This window comes from Falco cherrug, chromosome 5, assembly GCF_023634085.1.
Source record: "Falco cherrug isolate bFalChe1 chromosome 5, bFalChe1.pri, whole genome shotgun sequence".
NCBI classification, from domain to species: domain Eukaryota; kingdom Metazoa; phylum Chordata; class Aves; order Falconiformes; family Falconidae; genus Falco; species Falco cherrug.
In genome coordinates, this window is record NC_073701.1 from 26,251,573 (window position 1) to 26,274,145 (window position 22,573).

The 22,573-nt window shown below is 38.9% G+C and overlaps 1 protein-coding gene across 11 annotated transcripts in view; it reads left to right on the forward strand.

The window, feature by feature from the left end:
• FGD4 (FYVE, RhoGEF and PH domain containing 4) overlaps nt 1-22,573 on the forward strand; it is a 110,257-nt gene that overhangs the window by 76,687 nt on the left and 10,997 nt on the right. For 9 of the 11 annotated variants that reach the window (XM_055710954.1, XM_027807604.2, XM_055710955.1 and 6 more), the window contains exons 3-8: nt 2,663-2,843; nt 5,962-6,448; nt 13,566-13,655; nt 15,701-15,846; nt 20,335-20,491; nt 22,084-22,222. In XM_055710954.1, the coding sequence (XP_055566929.1) occupies nt 2,663-2,843; nt 5,962-6,448; nt 13,566-13,655; nt 15,701-15,846; nt 20,335-20,491; nt 22,084-22,222 (1,200 nt within the window). Of the gene's footprint in view, nt 1-2,662; nt 2,844-5,961; nt 6,449-13,565; nt 13,656-15,700; nt 15,847-20,312; nt 20,492-22,083; nt 22,223-22,573 lie in introns of those variants that run through there. The other 2 variants (XM_055710958.1, XM_055710959.1) reach the window with 2 other exon arrangements.

Consider the following 22,573-nt stretch of genomic DNA (forward strand, 5'->3'; position numbering starts at 1 on the left):
GTAGCTGCAGGAGCAGCTGATTAGGGGAAAAGTTATCTGTTAGGTGGTAATAGGGAGTAAAGAACAAAATATCTTACATTAGTGAATTGGCATGGCTGTTTGGTTTGTGGTTCTCCTCTGAAGACTTTACAGGGATTTTCAGTATACTGGGATTGTCCAGTTTGGCCAGAAGTTCCTCATGCTTGCCCTACTGAAATGCTGCTAAACTGGGGATTTTTCTGTAATAGCTGCAAAAGTGTGAGACACCTCCACAGAATGTCCTAGAATTTGATTTTTGTCCCAGTGGATCCAGTATAAAAATAGCTTCCAGCTAATTCCTTCTGCTTTATCAGTAGACATTAATTCCCTCAAGCTTAGTAGTTTTAATATATCCTTGTGAGGCTATTAACATGTTATGAGATGTACAAAAGAATCAAAGAATTGAAGAGTCCATTAAATAAGAGAATTCACAGGACTGTGGGTTATACAAAATCCATTGCAAGAATAAGAAGTGTTTCTGCGAACTAGCACGGTGCTGGTCAGTAATTCTGCCCAGCATTCCCTTTCCCTTCCGTCTCCCCCCTGAGGGAATGGCAGTGCCCACGCTCAGTTGTGTCCTGCTTTTTCCCAGCCCGCTTGTGTCTCCTTGTTCAGCTGTCCCATCGCCTTTGTCAGCGCAGCAAGCTATTCAGCACTTGGACAATTATCTGATGCTCGTTGGCCTAATTCTGCCAGACTTTCTCCGAACTCCCTGAGAAGAGGGGAGCATAAGGAAAGCTGCTGCACTGCACTGCAGCTGCGGCTGAGCAAGTGTATGCGGCTTCTCAGGAGGGGCTTCAGTTAGTACAGATACCCAAGCAGTTACACAATTTAATATTCTGCTTGTTTTCAGGGTTGCATTGTAGCTGTTTGAAAACTGCAGTATTTTACGTCATCCTTTCTGCACTGCATCCTTCCTCAAATCTGCTTTTTTGCTTGTGTTAATAAATACAAAATAAAGCTTGAAAAGACCAAAGATACACTTATACGCAGTAAAAGGATCTGATACACAGAAAATCTATTCCTTCTCCCTCTGATTATTTCATTTATCAGCATTTGTAGTTGATATGGTTGAAGTCTAAAGCTTTCTGTGGTACGTTCATTTCTTCATGGAGCCCCTCATGGTACTTTTCAGACTGCAGCAATCACTACAATCCCACTTAAGTGCTATTAGGTTATTGGAAGCACAGATAAATATTACCTCTTATAAATTTAATGTAAGGTAGAGATGGAAAGTTGCCCTTAATCAAAGTGTTCCTTTACATTTATCATAGCCTGTGACAGTATATTTTCAAGAGGTTTTTTCAACAACACTTTCAAATGTCTGTTGATGGGACTTAAGCTAATTCCTGTGGTGCACAGGTTTTCCAGGGTCAGTCAGCAAGCCATTCTAGAATCAGTGATGCAAGGAACATGACTTTTCAGATCCATCTACCATGTATCCTGTACTAGTGCTTATTTTTCTACAGTGAGAGTTGCATGTGGTTCCTAATACCAATTCCTGTCCTCCTTCGCTTCATGTTTGCCCCCTGGCAGGTCTGTGTAGTTACCGGAGGGCTGGTGCCTGTGGCACGCCGGAGTGTGGTACCTGTGGAGGGGTAGCTGAACCCTTGGGGCCAGCAGTTCTACTGGCAGGACATTGCCTACTCCTGCTAGTTTATGCCTGCCTTTTATTAAAGGGCAGATACAGTCTTTATTTTTCAATTTCATATCAAATTCTTTCACTTCTCCCCACAATACATTTTGGGAGTGGGTGTGAGAATGAGCAGAGTTGTGTTCTTGGGAATTAAGGACCTTTCCATTAAGTGTCTCTTTTTGATGGAGCTGGAGGTCCATTGCTCTGATAGTGGAACACATTTGGGCACTGTCTGTGAAGTGCTTTTGCTGCCCACAAATGCTGCATAGTCACTTAAAGGGGTGAACCTGAATGTAAACAACCCCAGCACTTGTGACTTCAGTTGCTTTATGTGTCACCCTGTCCTTTGTGTTCTAGTCACTGCTGTATTAAACAGTGACTGATCGTTAACAATCTAATTAGAAGGACTTCTGGTAGGGATGGGGGGAAAAAGGAAGAAGAATAAAAAATATTTTCAGGGGCCCAGGTCTTCAGTAGTATGAATAGACAAGTGTTCAATAAGTAAAGGAAGCTCAAAGGCGAAGGCAAATACCTTTTCCACTGACTGTTATTACTGAGTTCACAAGGGAGAAGGTAAAGAATGAAAGCACCAGAGTTTTGGGGCAGCAATTTAAATATCTCTCTTGAGCTCCTCAGCACAGCTAGGTCCTTTGATTATGCTTAATTCTTTTGCATAAATGCAAAAACCTGCATTTATGGAGGCCACATGTGTTTACTATAGTAACTATAAAAACTAAACAAACAAGAAAACCTCTTAATTTTCTAGCTTGTTAAAGTACATATGGTTTGCCTTTTATCCAAGAATTATAACAAGGTTCCTGACACCAGGCAGTGCATAAAAAAACTGTATGAGGTCCCTGCATTCATAAAGCAACTTTAAGGTTCAGTAAAGCCAAGAGCACCTCTTCTTCATTACCGTAGTAAGTTCTTAGGCAAAAATCTCATATATGTTTTGGTAGTTCAAAGAAACAGTTTGTGAGTGATTGGTGGTGTTGTTATTGTTTGCAGTGCCTCCAAAGCCAATTCATCTGCAGAAGGTGTCACCTATTACGTACCAAACCCGTAGGCATAAAGCTTTATCAAACCAGAAACCAAGAATGGAGGAAGAGACGCCCACCACTGTGTCTAGTGTTGCAAAGGAAAAGTCCAGCAAAGTGTCAGATCTCATCAATCGTTTTGAGGGAGGCAGGTATGTAATAGAATTTGAATTGGTTTGTAACTCTGTTGTGTGTGGATCGTTGGAACCTGTGAGGAAAAATGTTAGTACCGCAGTAGTGCTCAAACCCATCCCTGCCAGAGGGTCTGATGGCAAAACTGCGTGTGTTTTTAAAACGGTGTGAGCCAGTTGTATATTTGACCTGTTCGAGATGCACCTTTTCATGAGGTGCTAGTCTTAATTTTTCTTTTAAAAAAACAAAGAAGCCAAGCTTGTAGCATTTTTAAAACATCCTGAAAAATGTCAGCTATTTGAAATAAATGCTGATTTTTAGAATGAAGCATTGGAGCTAATCTTAAATTCTTTTGTTCTTGCAGAAAAAAATATTCTTTAATTTCATAAGGAAATTGAAAAACCTGAAATCGTGGTTTTAATTTTATACTGTCTTAACCTCTTCAGATCATTCATGTGAAGAGGGTGAACTGCACACGTTATTGGTATGGCGTACACTCCCTAAACTGTTTGCTTTGTAGTACTTGATATGATGTTGTGGTGCAATAGTTTGGTGTTCTTGAGTTTTGATACTGCCATTTACAGGAAACATTGGAACTTTGAGAAACATGAGCCACAGTGAACTCTGCTTTCAGAAAATAGTGTTACTTGCATGCCTTTAGTTAGGTGTACATGACAAGAATTATGAGCTTGGAAACAGAAGTTCCGAATATATCTGCTCTGTATAAAGAGAGTGACCTTCCAGAAAGCCTGTGATAGAAGAACAGCTCAAGAAACAGTCCAGTGACAGTTGAGAGCTGCAAGTTTTGGATGTGGCTTTCCTGTATTTCGTCAGAACACTGATGTCCTGAAGGGATGTCCCCCATGGGAAGGAGTGCATATTACGTACAACAGAGCATGTCCTGAGGACAAGCCAGAGTATTACAACTTTCATTGAAAGAATTGCCCCTCAGGATGGGGGAAATTTAATCCTTTATACAGAGGCAGCTGAGCATTGCATCTCTAGTGGAAATAATTTCAGACCTTCATCTGCAAGAAACTTCCATCATTAGGCAGATACTTCATTGCACTCTGTCATGACAGCTGCTCAAAGATGGGGAAAAAGAAATTACTGCAGCACCGGAGGTCCTGTGAATACTGCTAGCACAGGTCTCTAGTCCTGTTACCACTTAGAGCAGGGGTCCTCAAACTTTTTAACCAGGGGGCCAGCGCGCGGATGCAGTGGCAGGCAGTCATCTGCGGCTGCTTGGTTTCCCCCCAACCCCCAGCGGGGGGATGCAGGGGGGTCTGTAAATACCGGGGGCCGGATTGAGGACCTTGGGGGGGCTGTATCTGGCCCGCGGGCCATAGTTTGAGGACCCCTGACTTAGAGCTTCCCAGTCTTCCTCCAAGCATCACCCAAGTCTTTTTAGCAGTGTAGTATCCCTAGGAAAACAATGTTAGCATTTCTGAATGGAAAGTCCTCAGGTTCATTGTGCCCTGCACCAATGAGTCCTGAATTTCTTCTTCCTAGACATTCCTGATGTGTTCTACAGGAACTTGTTGAATGTTATGCAGTTAAAGGAAGCTATAAAGAAAGCAAGGAAAACTTCCTTATTTGTAGACTTCTAAAAGTAGGGACGTTTTGTTTTGGGGACTAGGGGAGTCTGAGTTGCTTTTTGACCAACATACTTTATTAAATATATCCAATAATATCTGTGCAATGATTAAATTCTCTTCAACTCTATGACCTCTGCTTATGAGAAGCTTGCACAATTAGCATGTCAAGTTCTGGAATATCCTGCTGTGGCCATAGAAGCAATTCCTGTTTTTCAAATGAGCTTAGCTCACAAAATGTGTCTTCCATGAAGGTGAACTTAACTTTTAATTATTGGTCTTCAAATGACTAGGTAGCATGTTCATGAATTGCAAACCGATGGTCAATTATAATAACTTATTTTTATTAGTCTGTACATCCCACAAACATGTAGGCATGGGAAAAAGTTAATTAAACCTCTGTGCTGTATGCAAGCAAATGTAACTTAATCCTATCTTGGAGTTAAGGCGTTTTGGTTTTGTTTTTTTTTTTTTAAAGACATAGTCTTTACACAATTAAAGAAAAACTGATTTAAATTTCTTTGTTATATGACGGAAGAAATATACTGAAAAATATTTTTTGAGCTCTGTGTACAAAAGTGCAGAATATGTTTACACTGTTGGTGTAAACGTACAGTTTATAAGCAGTCTTCATCTTTCCAGAAGATTAATGGTCCATACTGGGAACAATATGTTAGAGGACAGTCATGATACCGTTTTGCAAGTTGAATATGGTTTGTTAAAGGTACTTCAGACAAAAATGTATAGGTTTTGATTTGATTTCAATGATTTAATTTTTTTTAAACTGTAATGAAGCCAAGCACTTCTATGGAGTAGGCTACCATTTATATTGGCCTAAAATGCAAAATCTCAGAAATAAAACTGAGGAATAGATAGTGAAAGGTATGAACAAGAGATAATGTGTTTAAAGTGGAGATAAAATATGAAAGAATTTTATTCTTTTAAATCAGAAAACATGCAGCATGACAAAAGGGCACTGCTAAATAAGGAAACTGGGGGAAGAAATAAGGTAAGAATTTAAAGCCCCTCCTGTAATTTGCTGAACTAAGGAAAGGGATGCTAAATGCTCTTGGACATTTTTCATGCATTTTGTATAATTATAGGGCAGTTAGGGAACAGGCTGCTTGTTAGTTTAAGCATCGAACTGGGACTTGGGAGACCGTAAATCTTTCTCCATTTCCACCAATAATCTTCTGTAACACTTTGGGTGAGTTGCTTCATGTATCAGCACTTCAGTTCCCTTGTCTGTTATGTGGAGCTGGTCATACTGCCTCCCATTTTACAAAGGAGATTCAAGACACGTGAGGATGTAATAAATCAATATGGGCAGCACTCTGGGTTTCCAGTAAGTGATGCGTGTTTGTGTGTGTTTCAGTGGAATAACACAGTTCAAGCCTCAATGGCCTGAACTTCCCAATATTAACCAAAAAGGGTCTGGAAGGAATTTGTTATGTGGTGTAACTCTCCTGCTCTCCATACTAGGGATTTTCTATAATGCCATGTTTAACTTTTCTCTCATATATGTTTTGTTTGGTGTTTTTAGCTCATTAAATCCTAGTGATTTGAAGAAAGATTCCTCTGTTCTCCACATTTCTAAATCTCAAGGAAGATATGGGTCAACACCATCACCTCAACCAAAACTCCCCTCCCAGCACCCACTACAAAAACAGGGAAACAGTAACACTGACAAAACTCAGGTTGCACAGCTACACACAGCTAACGGAGTAGTAGCACAAGACCAGATGGAAGATGAGGACAGGAGATTACCAGATCGTGGCTCCACTGTGTCCACCCTGGTTCTGGATAACGCCATCAACAGCAGCTTGGTAAATGGGGAAAGAGAAAGTACTTCTAGAGAGTCACTGCAAAGTACGACTGCCTGTGAAGGACAGATGCTTAACAGCTGCTACAGAACTCCAAGCAGTGATACACTGCTCCCATCTGAAAATGAAACTCTAGAAATTGATACTAAAGTGAAGGAAGAACCAACTGAAGAAATCAGCAAGCAAGATCAACCTGTAGAGATGAAGGTAAACCAAGAAATTATTTCGTTTTTGCTATATTGTTACTTTCTGTATTTTCTCTAGGTTTTTATTTACAAAAACCAGCTTCCAAGAGCCAGTCAGAAAGTTGAAAATCTTTTGGTTATTTTTCCTGTGAAAAAAAGACAGGAAAAAAAGTTTTGCTTGCCTTTCCCCTGCTTTTCCCAGTTCCCCCCCTCTCTTTCTGGTGTCCCCCCCTACTTCCCATCCCTTTCCCCCCACTTTTCCATCTGAGGTTTAAAAAGAGTGAAACCGAAGTACATGTATATGTTTAGCGCAGTGCTTCAGCTGTGTCAGGCTACAAGGGACACATGTTAGTGGGGTACATAAAAATTCCACATGCAGTAAACTGTAGCAGCAGGGATTTAGGCAGAACTGTCATATGAGTCCTTAACTTGGATGTAGTTGTCAAGTCAAAGCTGGAAAGGCAGTGGCAATCTGCTAGCTATGAGATAGACGCAAGGTTTAGCATCCTAAATATATGCCTTGTTAGCAATGAGAACTTATGTCATGGTGAATTTGAGCTTCCTTGTAAGGAAGGTTTTTAAATAATAAGGGAAATAAGTGGGTGGAAGAAAATCTGTCTTGGGAAATTAATTGCTGAAAAAATGTGCATATTTCCACCACTAAAATTTTGATTATGTTCTTTGCCTTCTCATACTGAGGCATTGGTGGCCAGTGAGCATTGCTAACAGTTCTGGTCCAGCCTTGCCACATGTGAGTCATGGGGGGGTGTGTGTGTGTGTGGTGTGTGCACGGGGGACTGGTGGCAGGCTGGACCCTCCCAGCTTTCCTCTTCACCACAGGGACAAATAGCTGAGCACTGATAAAGCTCATCACTGCTTGTCAGGAGTACACCTGCATCAATTAACTACAGACCTCTCCAAGCACTTGAGTTTCATTAACACACATCTATGCTTGAGGGTAAACTCTGTGTGTGGGAAAGGTGGGCCTCAAATTCTCATGTATTGTAGGATGAAATATCTTAAGTAATGACGAGAAGGCACTGGGTTGCATGGCTTTTCTTGTTTGTTTTAGGGGTGTTTTTTGCCATTAAGGAGTGAACGTTATGACTCCCATCTAAATATAAGCCTGGCCACAGTCCAAGGCACCTTTAACCTGCCACACCTCTCATTATGTTTCTATCTCCTGTGCAATAATGCCTGTTTCCCCTCTCTGTGCCTATGAAGTGTTGAATGCTGCGTGGGCAGTGATGTTAAGCCTGAATCCAAGTTACGCAGCAAGGTGCTGGCATCATTTTCAGGAAAAAGCAGAAATGGGAGCCAGTCCTGTTATAAAGTCCAGGAAGGAACTGGGCAAATGCTAATGGCAGCAATCTCATCAAAAATCTGTCTTTGAGCTGCTGGGACCAACACGTGTGATCTGTCCTGTGTTGCCCAAGAGTCAGATTGTGAGGGGTAACGTGACTGCTGCTAGATGTATTGTTCGCTGGTGCTTGAAGGGTAAAAAACTGAAACAAACCAAAGGCATGCAGGGTGACTTCTAAGTCAGCGCCGGTGGAGAACTGAATCTGTAAAACTGAACTGGGTCACAGCAGCACTTCCAGAGATACCAGCTTGCTTGTGACACAAAGACATCCTCTTTACTGAGATTAAGAACCATGTCCACCACAAACTGACCTAAGGGCCACACTTTACAAAATCAAACAGCAATTTAGTTTGGATTAATGCAACCTATAGATTGAAATCAGCGGTCTAAGTAGCTGCTGCCATGCTGTTTGGAATAGGGGAGGGTGATAAGGAACAGGAGAGGTCTGGTAGAGCTTTAAACTGTTTCTGCGCCCAAGCAGGCATTAGAAGTAAGAGCATTTAGGCAGTCTGTGATTTTGCTAAGCGCCCACTTAGTAAAGAATCTTAAAACTGGGATACAGTCCAGTTGAAGTTGCACTGCACAGACTTCTGCCACAGCACACTTCTGACCTTTTTAATTAAGCAAGTGTAGGTACAATTGAGTAAAAGCAATAGGAGCAGATGCATGTGAGTCATAGACAAACTTTAAATTATGGATCTGAGATAGATATGTATACATTGATAGTGATGCAAATTTCTTTGCCTCTTGCATGCCATATTTCCTAATTCAAGGAAGAGAAAAAAGTGGTGTTATCTCTATGTAAATGCATATTGCACAGCAGAAATAAACTAAGTCCACTGCTGGAAAGGACGAATTAAATTGTGGAATGGTGCAAAACAAGAGCAGAAATTACATTTTAGACTTGGAAAAAAAAGCTGATTTTGAAATAGTGTTGCTTTTAAAATTATTTTTTTTCCCCTTAGTCACTGTAGATCTGACCAAAGTCAGATTGTTGCTGGTTCTGGAAAAGTTGAAACAAAAATTAGTAAATTTGGCATTGTTCTGAAATATTTTCCCCAAATGACCTGAGTATAATATGCTTTATTTCTCTTATTTACTGAATTAGTTTAAAAGTCTCAAACCACAAATATCACAAACAAAAACACAATTAAAAGTGGAAAGTTTCCTGCCTTGCAGCAGAAGCACCTTCTGTCATAAAATTTGGTTTGCCTAAAACACAGAGGCTGAATAATACAAGAATATTGCAGTCATTTAACTTCCTGAATAACATGTGAGAAATCTGCTGCTAGAGCTAACTGAAGACAAGAAGACAAACGCTTTGGTATTTGTTGCGAGACCGGTAGGAAACAGGGATATAGACTGCACGCATGCCACAGATGGAGAATAATCTATTGTGCATCTTTAATAAAGTCCTTGATGTCTTCTTTTAGCAGCAATGCTAAGGGCCCTGGTGTTTCAGGTGCAAAACCTGATGGAGATTGTGTATTTCTAAATGTGAGGTGAAGTTTTGATTTAAATATGGTGAAACTTTGTTGCAAAGCTAACTTTCTGGCAAGAAATGTTTTACTCTTACAACACTCTGGTTCTACAATTTTATGGTTGTCTCTAGCAACAGTAAATAATGAACAACGCCGTATATCTTTAGCACACAGTTTAAATGTGTAAATCCTCTTGACAAGAATAGTTTATTTAAGGATACCAGGATCTTTACTGCTTTTCTTGGTTGCTGTGCAAGAAACTCGCCCATCATTTGTGCAATGGGACTATTATATAGAGTTAATATGCCAGAACACGATGGTAGCATTCAGGATTTTCATTGGAGGCCTGGCAAAATTCAGTGCTTTCCTTGATTTCAGAAACAGAGGACTTGAGATTAAAGGATATCTTAAATTCTCCTGGAAATTTATGTTTATATTCCCAATACTCAGGGAAAAAAGCTTTGGATCGTGAAGCAGCTATGACATGAATAGTACTAGAAAAGAAAACTCCATTCTGTTACTTTAGACCAAACTGAGCATTACAAACAAGCACAACATAATTGAATTATATTTTTTCATACTCTACATCTCTCACCCTGTGTTGCTTCATGTATTACTGCAAAGCTCTTGGGCAAGGGCTACACCTAAATATGAGTGAATCATATATAGCATCACTATCATATCAGTAGGTATAGGGGTTTTTTATGGGATATGGCTGCTGTTTGGTTTGGATAATTAGTTATGACTGTATTGGAATTTAGGTTTATGTAAAGGCTGTTTTAAGTCAGCGTTGGTTTTGGTTTTTTTTTTTTTTGCAAGCTTAGGCCAATGGAAAAACAGTGTTAGGAAATATAAACTCACATGAAAAAAGTTCATGCTCTCAGCAGCATTTTTCATACCTCTTCTTAATTTTAGAGTTCAAGAACAATTTAGTAAAAATTACGTATTTTAATTTCTTAAGCATCCATAGTAATGTAATGATTCTAGGGATGTGCAACTTTGTATTAACGAATATATAACTAGGCCTAGGTGAAATTCTTGCTGTAAGCATCCATATAGTGGCACAAGTTTGCAGTCCTGACTGATGCACCTACTGCAGTCTTACACTTCTGATACTTTGGTCTATGGTTGAAATAGTGTACCTCCAATGTGACCTTTCCCTGTATAGCACACTAACCATGTCTTACAGTTTTATACATTGAGTTGTCGTGTGTTATGGATTGTCACAGAAGTTTCCTGAAATCGTTGAGAAGCTGCGCTTGAAGTGATAGAGTATATCTCCAGGTATATCTTGTAGTAAATTTTTGTCTCCGTTTTTTGGTTGGGTTTTTTTTTGTTAACAGCAAGGAGCCCAGAATAAATACTAATGTACTAAAAGTATAATGAAATCATAGGAGGGAAATAGAAAATTTTTCCAGAAAAAAAAAAAGTGTCCATATCTTCAATTTCTATTAACTTACTATCCTACTTGTGAAAAGAGATGTGTGCATTTATGGTTATATCCTCTGAAAATAAAGCTTAACTTGTAACTTAAAAGACTATTAACATTTCCTTTTACTGTTAATGATTAGATTTGATGCAGTAGTTCTTTACATTGTCTCTACAAGGTTTTTCAAGGCTGTTCTGTTGAACAGCTCTAATAACGAATGGCTCCATGTCATTCTCACTGTCACAAACATCATTGAGGATTTACTTCCAAATTACATTGTAAAAGTTGCTTCCTGCTACTGGGAATAGCCAGATTTGGGTCTGCCTGCCCTGAGCCCATAGCTTCACTGCTCCCTGTGTGCCTGCTTCAAGGAGGAGCAGGTGGGCAGCTGGGGGTAAAGTTGTAGTGCAGTCTGGCGTGTGCCACGGCAGAACTGGGATGACTGTAAATGAATTCCCTGAAAGGATGAAGGATGCACACGCGCGCGCGCACACACACACACACACACGCCAGCTGCAGCACTGGCTTTGCACACTGGTGAGTCTTTCCACCAAACGTGCCTTGCTGTGTAGCATGGTGCTGCCAGGACACGTGTCCACCCATGCGTCTGCTCCCAATTCACCCTGTGTGCTCAGGAGAAGCAGCAGCCACTTCCATCAAGGAAAGCTCCACAGCAGATGGACACCACTACTAGCAAAATAGTCTGTGACCTGTTGTTTCCAACAGGAAGGAAGCTGGAGCGACCTCGTGGAAAGTGCTTTCCTTTAGACAGGGTACTAGAGAAGACACTGAAGTGTGCAAAGGGAGGAGGATGGAGCTAGCAGTAGAAAACACAGCTGGGAGTTCATGTAACATGTGGGCAAGTATTGACATGGTGAGGTGGCAAGATGAGGACTTCCCTAAAAGAAAAGGAGCAATACAGTTTTGTGTTGTTTTTGCACTAACCTAACCCGGTGGGTGGGTGTTCTTATGCTGGAATAAGAACACGCCAGTGTGGTTAAAAGGTAACTAAAAATTCCTGTGTCCGGTAGTGTGATTGATGTAGAAAGGAGACTGAGGTTCTAGAATTAGGAATATGTTTAAGGCTGATACTGAGAAGATGGGAAAGTTGGGGTCAGAGTATAGTGGGAGAATAAGAGGGATTTGTCCTGATTTAGGAGTGAGGATTAAATGCTTTTTCTGAATTGCTCATTTTGTGCCATATTTTTGAGTCAGTTATGTATGATTTTTCCCTTTCTTGATTAGTTCAAGTAATCTGGAAACTGCAGATTGCTTCTATAGTAGTGCTTCAGGGGAGAAAGTGGGGTTTTGGGGAGAGAAAAAATAATTAAAGTGCTGAGGAACCAACAGCCTCCATGGTTTTGTGGCTCAAGTCCACGTATGAGATGCCTTGTAAATGGCTGCACTAAACGGCATGCTGCAGCTGGAATAGCTGATCCTCCAGCTCCCTGCAGTGTCTCTTGACAGCACTTTAAAATGCTGTTCTGTAGGTTACTGTGGTTGCTATGCTGATTTAAATAGATTTAATGAACAGCATTAAAGTCACTATTTAAAGTCTGTATTTAGGGAGGAGGTTTGCCGTGTAGCAGTGTGACTGTTAAAACTGCAGGTATCCGAAATGTGTTCAAATTTGTAATACTTACCGAATTCTGAAAAGGAAGAAAAAAGCCACTGAAATCCTTTAAATGAAAAGACTACTTTAGTATTCCATATTGAATTTTTTATATGATATATTTATCGTACTCATGTATATACACATAATATGTGTATCATAGTATATGTTTATCATACTCTTGTGAAAGCAGCGTGCATTTTGAAATCAGAAATAACTTTTCCAAACTCTTTTTTTTTCTTTCTTTTTTTTCTTTTTTTTTTTTTTTTTAATGAAAACTTTATAGTTTGTTTAGAAAATTACCACTTTCCCATAAGCACCGTGATAAGACTGCCATTTACTCAGGAAAGATTCAGCTGTTGTTAGATGTGAACACTTGTCAGGGCTAGCACTAGATCTGGAAGAAAAATCTTGTAATGGAAGTGTCATTTTGTTAAATCTGATGCTTCTGAGCCTGAGGCATTTCCCTAATGTTTTAATATTGTAGATGGCTGTGCTTTCATTGTCTTGAAGTAACTTCTTGTAGCAACTCATACATTTGTATTTTAACATATTTAATTTATTATTGAAATCTGAATGAGCATTTTATGTTTCCGTTCAGTAGAAGAATCAAAAATATACTTTGTGGAATGAAAGACTTTAAAGTGAAAACTTCCCTTAAGATTCAAAAGTGACTTCCATAAAGACCTAACACAGGAGCCCATAAAGACCTGCAAAGAAGTCTAATTGTAGTCGTCAATTAATCAGCAATGAGCGTATCAATGAATGTAAAACAATTTGTACGCTATTTTTCAATAATTCTGTCATGCAAAGAACATGTAGTTCAAATAACTGTTGAAATGGGAGTGGGGGTAAACACCAACTAATCCCATCTGTTCCCTCTTACTCTGCAAATCAGTTCTTCCAACTCTGAAAGGTCAGCGGTACGCAATTACCAGGATGTGAGCTGATCTGTTTAGTAGGGAGTTGGTGCTTTGGCAAAGATCCCTATATAAACTGGGGAATATTCAATATTTTGGGCTTTGAGTTTTGCTCTGCAGTTCAACTGATTTTTTTATCTTCTTTGACTTTTGTATTGTTGATTAATCTGCTAGAAAGTTTGGATTTTTCAAAATGGGGTGTCTGTTACTAAATGTGAAACTTGAACTGCAGTTGCTTTTTGGACTGTAAGGTAATCACATATCTTTTCAACTTTTTTTAGTATTAAATTATGTTTCCTCCAGTATCCTCAGAGATCTTCTTGTTTTCCTCCAGGAGACAGATGAACAGAAACGTCACAAAATTGCCAGTGAACTTCTGCAAACAGAAAAAGCCTACGTTAGCCGACTTGACCTCCTAGATGGGGTACATTTTTCTTGAATTTGTTTTTATTGTCTTGCCTCATATTCACTTAAATGTCTGTGCATAAGCATGTGTATAAATTACAGAAGACGTGATATGTTTTTCACATTTTGCTGACTTTCCCAGTCATTTGCTTTTGCCATATAACTTTGCCTATATTTCTATTTTAAGAGCACTACATTTTTTGAAGTATTACAATTTTGTGGATATTAATGCAATATGTTCTGTGCGTGTAGATGTCACCACAAGCAATAGTAGTGCACACTGCTAGACCTTTCAGCAAAGAGGATGGGTATCCATTTCTTGGCTTCTGGTGAAATGGAAAAGGGTATCATTTTATAATACTGAAATCACCCACCCACTAGAAAATTACTAAATCTTTCAAATTTAAGCAACCTGACCAGTTTTCTTTAGTGCCAAAGAACCTAGGAAGATGCTCATTCTAAACTATTATATCCCCTACTTTCCCACTATATGTTTAGAATAAATCCTAACGAATTGAACAGAAATTACTCTTCCTGCAAGAGAAGGGTTGAATTGTTGTGCTCTCTAGAATGAAACTGATATTTCTTAAATGCAAAAGTCTGTAGTTCTTGAGTACTTTCCTTTTTAAGTCTTCTTTACTTTCTCACATAAGACATCCATTTTACCTGGCTACCTATAGCTTTGCATTGCCTTACTCCGTGACATTTTTCTCAGACATTGCTTTTTAAATTTCTCAGGCCTAATGCATAAGTGTTGTAAAAACAGTTGATGAAAAGTAAGAAGTCTCAACTGACATAATAATTGTTCAGGCTGCTTGGGGATCTAAGTAATTGTCCTCATGAAAATGGATTTACCTAGCAGACCCACATTGCGATGGTTATATGGTGTGTTTTAAAAGATGAAGTATTGCAAAAAAAAAAAAGAGCTTTGATTTAGAGAATTTTAAAAATAAAAAAGGAAAATATTTACTTCATTCATATATTTTTTTTCTGATGGGTAATGTACAATTATTTCCTTGACATGATCATAAGTGCATTACTCCTATGCCCAGAACTGGGCAGAGTTCTGAAAAATGAGTTTCAAGCACAGCTGCTAAACTGCTGCTAATGAGAGGAAAGCAGAAGACTGGGAAGGGACTGTTACATTTCTGAACTTGGTTATAATTTATGTAACCTTTATAGTCTTCAAAGTAACTTGTCAAAATTAACTAACTCCTCTTGGAGATGCAGCAAAGTGAGCGTGGTTTAAAGTATTTGTGAAAGTGGCTTTTCTGCTTTGTCTTCTGCTGTCTCAGTTGGAATTATCAAAGTTCCTGTCTTCAGACTCTGTTTTCCCAAGCACTTACCCAAACTTCTCAAGCCCTTTCTAGGGAGACACAGGCTGTTCAGGCACAGGAGAGGGAGATAGAGGGACCGTAGCTCCCCATAGGCTATGTTTTATGTGATGTGCATGTAAAGAGCTACACATGTCTCTAGCCATCTTGTGGCTGCATCTAGTCAGATAGAGCCCACTGATGGGGAAAGAATTTTAATTTTTATGGAGACTGTAGTAGAGTCCATTCAGAACTGGGCGCATTTTGTACTTTAAACAGTATGTCACGAACAGTCATAGTCTGCCAACTGCTTTGATTTCAAAAGGATAAGAGGATACAGTGTACAGGGAGAGTAGCTGTGCTAATGGTGATCAGACATCATGCTAACTGAAAAGAAAGCAAAAGTGGAAAATATGACTGGAAGACTGGGAAAACTGAGATGAGCTTAGCTGTTAAAACAGACAAGACGCCTGGAGTCAATCCAAAATGGCACTACTTCAGTTTGGCTTTCCTTATGTTTGCTCCGCCTGCAGTGCTTCCCTGGCTCACAAGACAGAAAAAGCGGGGTGTAAGGGGAGGAGAAGCTTGTAACTTCTGTAAAGGAAAAGACAACAAATGAGTTTGTCATTACATGTCTATATTATTGAAATACTGATCTTGCCTCAGTTGGAGTAGGTGGGGTGGATAGGTGATCTTCCACTGATTAAAGATAATAGGCTGATAGGCTTGGGGCTCTTTTTCTGTATTGCAGGTATTCTATTCCAGACTCCTTGAGGAAGCCAACAGAGGTTCATTTCCAGCTGAAGTGATTAACAAAATCTTTTCTAACATTTCATCAATAAATGCCTTCCACAGTAAATTCTTACTTCCAGAACTTGAGAAAAGAATGCAAGAATGGTAAGAGGCGATTCACTGGTTAATATACTGCTACAACCATGTCTGTAGAAACTCTGTCATAGGGTTGAAATAGGGAAGGTACCTTTATAATTAAGCACTGCAGGCCCAGGAAGTACTGTGGGTAGGAGAACATCTGCTCTTCCACTCCTCGTCAGGATCTGACTCAGTAGAGGACTTGCATCATTTGCTCAAAATAAAGGACATGTATCTTGCTGAAGCCAGGCAGGTTACTCATGATTAAATGCTTTTCTGAATTAGGGGTTCAGACTGAAATTGTGTGCTACCTGGTGAATTCACTGCACAGAATACAAAACTGAGATAACTAACATGTATCTACTTTGTGCTACCCTTGTAGCACAGTAACATTTGTTGTTATTGCTTTCTGTAATAACATGGGATACACTCTTGTTTTCCTATTTTGGTTTTCTTTTTGAAATAAAAATCCTTGTCAGGTATATTTTGGGGCCATTTTCCCACCATCTTTTCTTGACCTATGTTTGGAGCAAGCCAGAAGGGTAACTGAGGCCTAAATATACCCTACAATGATCATGTAAAGATATTTTAGCTTTACCCTGCCTTGGCATATATGATTCTGGAGATATTAAAATATAGGCATGTATTTTTGGTCTCTTTTATGTAACTGTAAAAAAAAAAAAAAAAAAAAGTCCCAAACCATTGCTGCTTCCTTACCTTATTTGGGAAAAAGAGTCACCTCATTAAAAAATAAACAAAACCCAAATATTGTTTCATCTAGTTGTTTCACCTCAGCACCTGCTTGGCTTCTGTATTCCATGTTATCCATGGTTTATTATGAGGAATTCAAGTGTTTGTCCAGATGTCATTTCCAGTTACATTTTCATATAACTCCTTACTTGTGAGAAATCACACTAAAAAATTGAGAAATAATGTATTTTGTGACATATATGAAAATCTCAGACCACACAGTGGTGCTCTAGACAACAGCTATATGTGTCCTGGCTCTGTAAGATGATTCTTCTTTAAGATAATGATTCTTCAAAATAGAATCATTATCTTAATCACTAGTAATTACCATGCACAAACACATGGTAGCTCTGTATAGTCTATAAGGCAAGAAAGTAAATAAAATTTAAGCATCGTGAAATATAGGAAAGCTTAGACTTTATGTTCCTTGCAGAACGGCTGTGTAAGGTAACCCCACCCTTTTCTTCTAATCAATTGAAAAAATCTGATAGGAAATACAGATAGCTGGATTAAATTAGAGTGTATATTCATGAGAAGTGGAGTTTAACTTTCTGTAATGAGGTTTAAAAAGCAGCTTAGACTACATTATGTCAGTGCTGTATATATTTGAAATGATATTTGTGATGTACTCTTAAAATTTTGCTCTAGACATTTTATGGGGGACAGAATATGGGTTGCACTACCTTATGTATTTGCAAATGCTAAATCACTAATATTGTGTATATAATTAAATAGCTTCAAAGGCTGAAAAGCACTTCTGCAGATGAGCTTTGACTATTGGTGCAAAAATAATAAATTGCATCATGCAGATAGTATCTTTCCCATATTGCTTGGAAACAACTTCTGTGCTGTACCTGAGGCAGTGTGTTTAAATGTCCTTAAAACATTATGCTTTTGGGAGGAGTTACAAGAAAGGGTGCAGTTAAAGGGAACTATTTCTGATCATTGCTGAAAGAAAAATCTGGGATAAATTTCTCTCTGCATCAACTGTCTGGTACAACGGCTTCTGCTAGATACAGAGTTCACTTTCCTCAGCAGTTCCCCTGATTAGACATAGAAAATATTTCTGTTGGTAGGTTTATGCACTTCTGTGATTCTTTAGCTTCCAATAAAAATAGCTGGGTAGAAATTTCGGGCGCTTGCCCCAAGTTGTGGTTTGATTTAAAAAATTAAGGTAAAAATATAAAGTTTTGCAACTAGGAAAGCAGATCAGAAGCAGATTCTTGTTTCTTCAAAGAAAAGGCAGCGTGAATCTAGGCTTATTGGGTAGAAATGAAATTTTCTGGGAGTTGCATTTTGAATGAGTTGAGCAGCAGCTGGAGCTGAATATCTCTTTCACAACATATGGCTTGAAAACACTGGAAACAGACTAATTGCAATGTATTTCCCATGAAAAGAGCATAACAGAACATAACAGTGATCCCACATCAAACAAAATACCTATCTAGCTCTCCCTGTCTTTCATACCTAAGGATGACCAATAGCAGATACCTGGGGAAGAATACAAGAACACAGCATCATAGTCTCGGGGTTGGGGTGTGTTGCTGAAGAAATTTTTTCACTCAACACAAAGTTTTGGAATCTGTGGAACTGCAATTTCCAATTTTGTTGGATGCCTGTTAGCATGTATATAGGAAGAGAAAGCAGCTGTTCTGTAGTCACCTTTGCTGTGCTGTGATTTTACAGCTCTTTCCTTAGTTTCCTTGAAGCTGTGACAGTTTTAAATAAGATGCTACAAAGCATGATTAGTAAGTCAGCCATTTAATGTTTGAGGTTTTAGAATGCAAAGGTGAATACCATCATGGTCTGATAACACGGAAATACCAACTATTTCTGTACCTATGTTACAATGTGAAGTTGTATTTCTTGACACACATGATGATATTTTTGTTGTATGGCAGCAGCGCAGTGCTGATTTGGGTCCATGGTAATAGTTCTTTCTCTGATCTGTCTATGAAAGAGAACAGTAACAGTCCTGGACCTCATGGCATTTAGTAGAATTTAATGTTCTGGCTCATGGTGCGTAGTATTTGAACATGAGAACTAGTTGTCTACATTAAAAGTCCATCAAGGGAGGATGCTGCTCTCACAAGTTTCTACTTGTGGTGACTTCCCCTGTCCTTCCTACTCTTCCAGAGCTCTTTGTGTCATGTGGACCTTGTCTTTCTTACCTGAAATGATGATGAATTTGTGTTTTTATAGCCTCAGAGTCTTTGGACATATAAGGACCTTGCATGAAAGTAGTTACGAAATTTTTGAATCTTCTGAGACAATGAAATTTTAGTGCTCTGTGTAAATGAGTAGCCATAGGTATCCAAGGAGCAGGCACAGCAAACTGTTCCTGCCTCTTGGTTTATAAATGTAGTAATACTTAAGAAACAGTTAAGTAGAAATATTCTTTTTCTGTGTCAGTTTCTTCAGATAAAAGGGATTGCCACAGTCTTTTCTGCTTTAAGTTTTTTTTAATTATAAAATTTTATAATGACCTGTTAAATTTATCAGAAAAATTTAATGCCTGTGGAGTTTTTTTGCTGGTGACCTTTAGACATGTATTTGCATTTTCTTTGGTTCTGTTGGAATTGGCATTATTTGTATTTTATTTTCAGTTAAAAATTATGCTGCTACTTTACAATAAAATTACAGCCCAGGGAAATACCATACAATGAATCAAAGGAGTGGGCTTTTGTTTTGAATTGCTAGCTCACCTTTGAAAGTGTGTCTGCTTGCATGTAAAGTGGTTGAACACAAACATGAAGCTAATTAAGGGTGGAGAGCCTTGATCATTTCAGAGGCCAAATTCCCACCTTATCATGTCCCCTTCTCTAGTTGCCAGGTCCAGCAGCAGCTCAGACTTCTGCCAGATCTTCCTTCTGTCCTGCCGAGAGCCAGCTGGAGCTAGAGCAGCCACTGCCAGTCCCGGCAATATCACTATTCAAATAACTTTTCCCTTCTGTGCAGCTTTTCTCTTGGAGAAGTGGTGTGTTGCAGTAGACCGCTGAAGTAATTTAGTAGATTGCTTCACTGCAGACGATTATCACAACGCTGATTTTGGACTTTCAGAAATCCAGAGACACTGAGTTTCCGAGTCTGTCCTTGAATATTACATGTGAAATGTGTTTCCCATTGTAGTTCTTGGAGATGCATGTGTGCTGTTCAGTTTTCTTTGTGTGCATCGAGAGTGCAGCTTCTCTCTGCTTCTCCATTAGCTTCTTTACTGTTCAGTTTGATTTGAAGATGCTATCAGTCATTGTGAAAGATGTGAGAAAGTTCTCGCAAAAGACTGGAATCCAAGGGATTCTCTCTACTTCATAAGTTTTCTTAGGTAAATAATGTTTTTTTAAAAGTTGTAAATACATTTATTTATATAAGGCACAGAAAGGAAGCAGTACATTATAGATTTAGTCCTCAAAACCACAGGTTAGATATTTAGAAGGTAACGTATGGTCAAAAGAAGATAATTTAGCTTTAAGGAACTGCAAATAAATTAGGCCATGTTTTGTAAAAATATATTTCAAATTTTTCATTATAGGTAGTGTTTCTTTCTTTAGTGCTCTACATGATGTATAATGCTTATACATCATCAAAGAGGACGCAAACACTCTTTCTACATTAATTCTGGTCAATTTTAATGGTTACATTGGAACTCTATATGAGGCGATCCCAAACACCAAGGATTCTCTATTAAACGCTTGAAACCGGTTTACAACCTTGTGTGACTTTTTTTCTTTCCTGTTTGCTCTGAGATTCCGCCCTCTTACTTTGCAGGACCACCACTCCCAGAATTGGAGATATTCTGCAAAAGTTAGCTCCTTTCCTCAAGATGTATGGAGAGTATGTGAAGAATTTTGATAATGCAATGGAACTAGTGAAAACATGGACTGAACGGTCACCTCAATTCAAATTCATTATTCAAGACATTCAGGTAATGGGGAGAATAATGTAGATCTCCAAGTAATACAAGCATATAAAAAAATACATAGGTCTGTGGGTGAAAAAAGGATTAAAGAGAATATTAAACACCAAATCCCTTACAATTAAGGGTTGTTGGTTTTGTCCGCTTCACACCACATTCTGTTTCTTCTTCTCCCTTTATATGTGTGTAAACACCCCCACAAATCTAGACTTTCCACTGCAAAACAGAGGACCAAAGTACAAAGTCTGAAACATGAGAAGGCTAAAAAAATACTATGTTTTTTGTAGATGCCAAAAGTAAATACTGTTCTAGGATAACGTGACTTATCAGTGCAACTGTAGATCCTTGCACTGAATCCTGAAGTATTGTGTTGGCTCACACCAGTGCTGCTACACAGAGCATTGCTCTTGGGAAATAGGTATGTAATCCTAAATGCTAAACCTCAAAAGGTCAAGAAGGCTGAAGAGTTAAGCAATGCATCTGTTTTTACACAAGTGTGTTTTATACCCTGTAGTGCTCCCTGTAGGTTTCTCTGTGACTTGGCAGGTGTCTTCCTATTGCAGCCTGAGCAGCTAGAAATAGGATAAGGTATCTCTAACTACATTTTACTGCTCTGTAGGGTCTTGTGATTCTAAGCTAGGGAAGCAACTATGTGTATTTTAATGTAATCTTTTAAATACAGCTAAGATCATGGAAATGAATATGCACCTTAAAACACTGCTGAGGGGCTTTACATTACAAATTAAACTCAAAGCAAGCATTCCATCCTCAGGTAGAATCATAGAATCATTTAGGGTGGAAAAGACCTTTAAGAGCATCAGGTGCAACCGTTAACCCAGGACTGCCAAGCCCATCACTAAATCATGTCCCTAAATGCCACATGCATTTTTTTAAACACCTCCAGGGTTGGTGATTCCACCACCTCACTGGGCAGCCTGTTCCAATGCTTGACCACCCTTCCAGTGAAGAAATTTTTCCTAATATCCAATCTAAAGCTCCCTTGGCGCAACTTGAGGCTGTTTCCTCTTGTCCTGTCCCTTGTTACCTGGGAGAAGAGACCAACACCCGCCTGCCTACAGCCCCCTGTCAGGCAGCGGTAGAGAGTGATAAGGTCCCTGCTGAGCTGCCTCTTCTCCAGCCTAAACAACCCCAGCTCCCTCAGCCACTCCACATCCTTCACCAGCTTTGCCCTGAAAAGGGCAAGTAAATAGGTAGATAGGTAAAATATAACCCTGTAGCCCCCTTAAGCTACTTCTTCTGGTATGTGGTCATGAACTGTTCTTATTAATTCAGTAGTAATTCTGTTGTCTGAGTTATTACAAACCAAATCTAAAATACACTGGAGTTTGGGAGGTATTTTGGTAGGACTCCATTTATGAATTGGATACTTAGCACTGGATATTTAGGATTTTTTTTACAATTATTTTTCGGAAAGAATTTCTAATTATTTGATTTGGTAAAGTAGTTCTGCTTTCTTTCAGAAGGTCTATCATGCATGTTTCAGAATACATTATTTATGTTTCATCAATCATAACTTTTATTTTACAATATCGTAATAACATTTTTGCCTGCTACATTGAAATATGTTTACAATTTTTTAGAAGGAAAAAGTGTGTGGAAATTTGACATTGCAACATCACATGCTAGAACCAGTACAACGCATTCCACGCTACGAGATGCTTCTAAAGGACTACCTAAGGAAATTGCCTCAGGATTCTCTAGACTGGAAAGATGCTGAAAGTAAATATATTCTAGCCATTAAAAGAGTTGTAATAAGATATTAGTAGGAGGACGCTGTAAATTCAATATATTTTCAGGAAAAATAAAGTGAAGAGGCAAAGTCCCTCTGAAAAGAATGGCAGGATTTCTTTAGTGGAGTTGTAGGCTTCTTTGAAAAAGTGTTTGAATAGTGGATGAAGTTAATAGAAAAACTAAAGCCTTTAGTATCCTCCTCCTGGAGCACATAAGTTTTGCTTTAGTTTTGGTGTAGCGCACAGGTTTTGATTTGTTTGCTTTGTGGATGATCTGGGATTGTGGTGGGTTTTATTTGGTTTTTTGTTTGGTTTTGTTGGCATTTTGGTTTGCTTTATG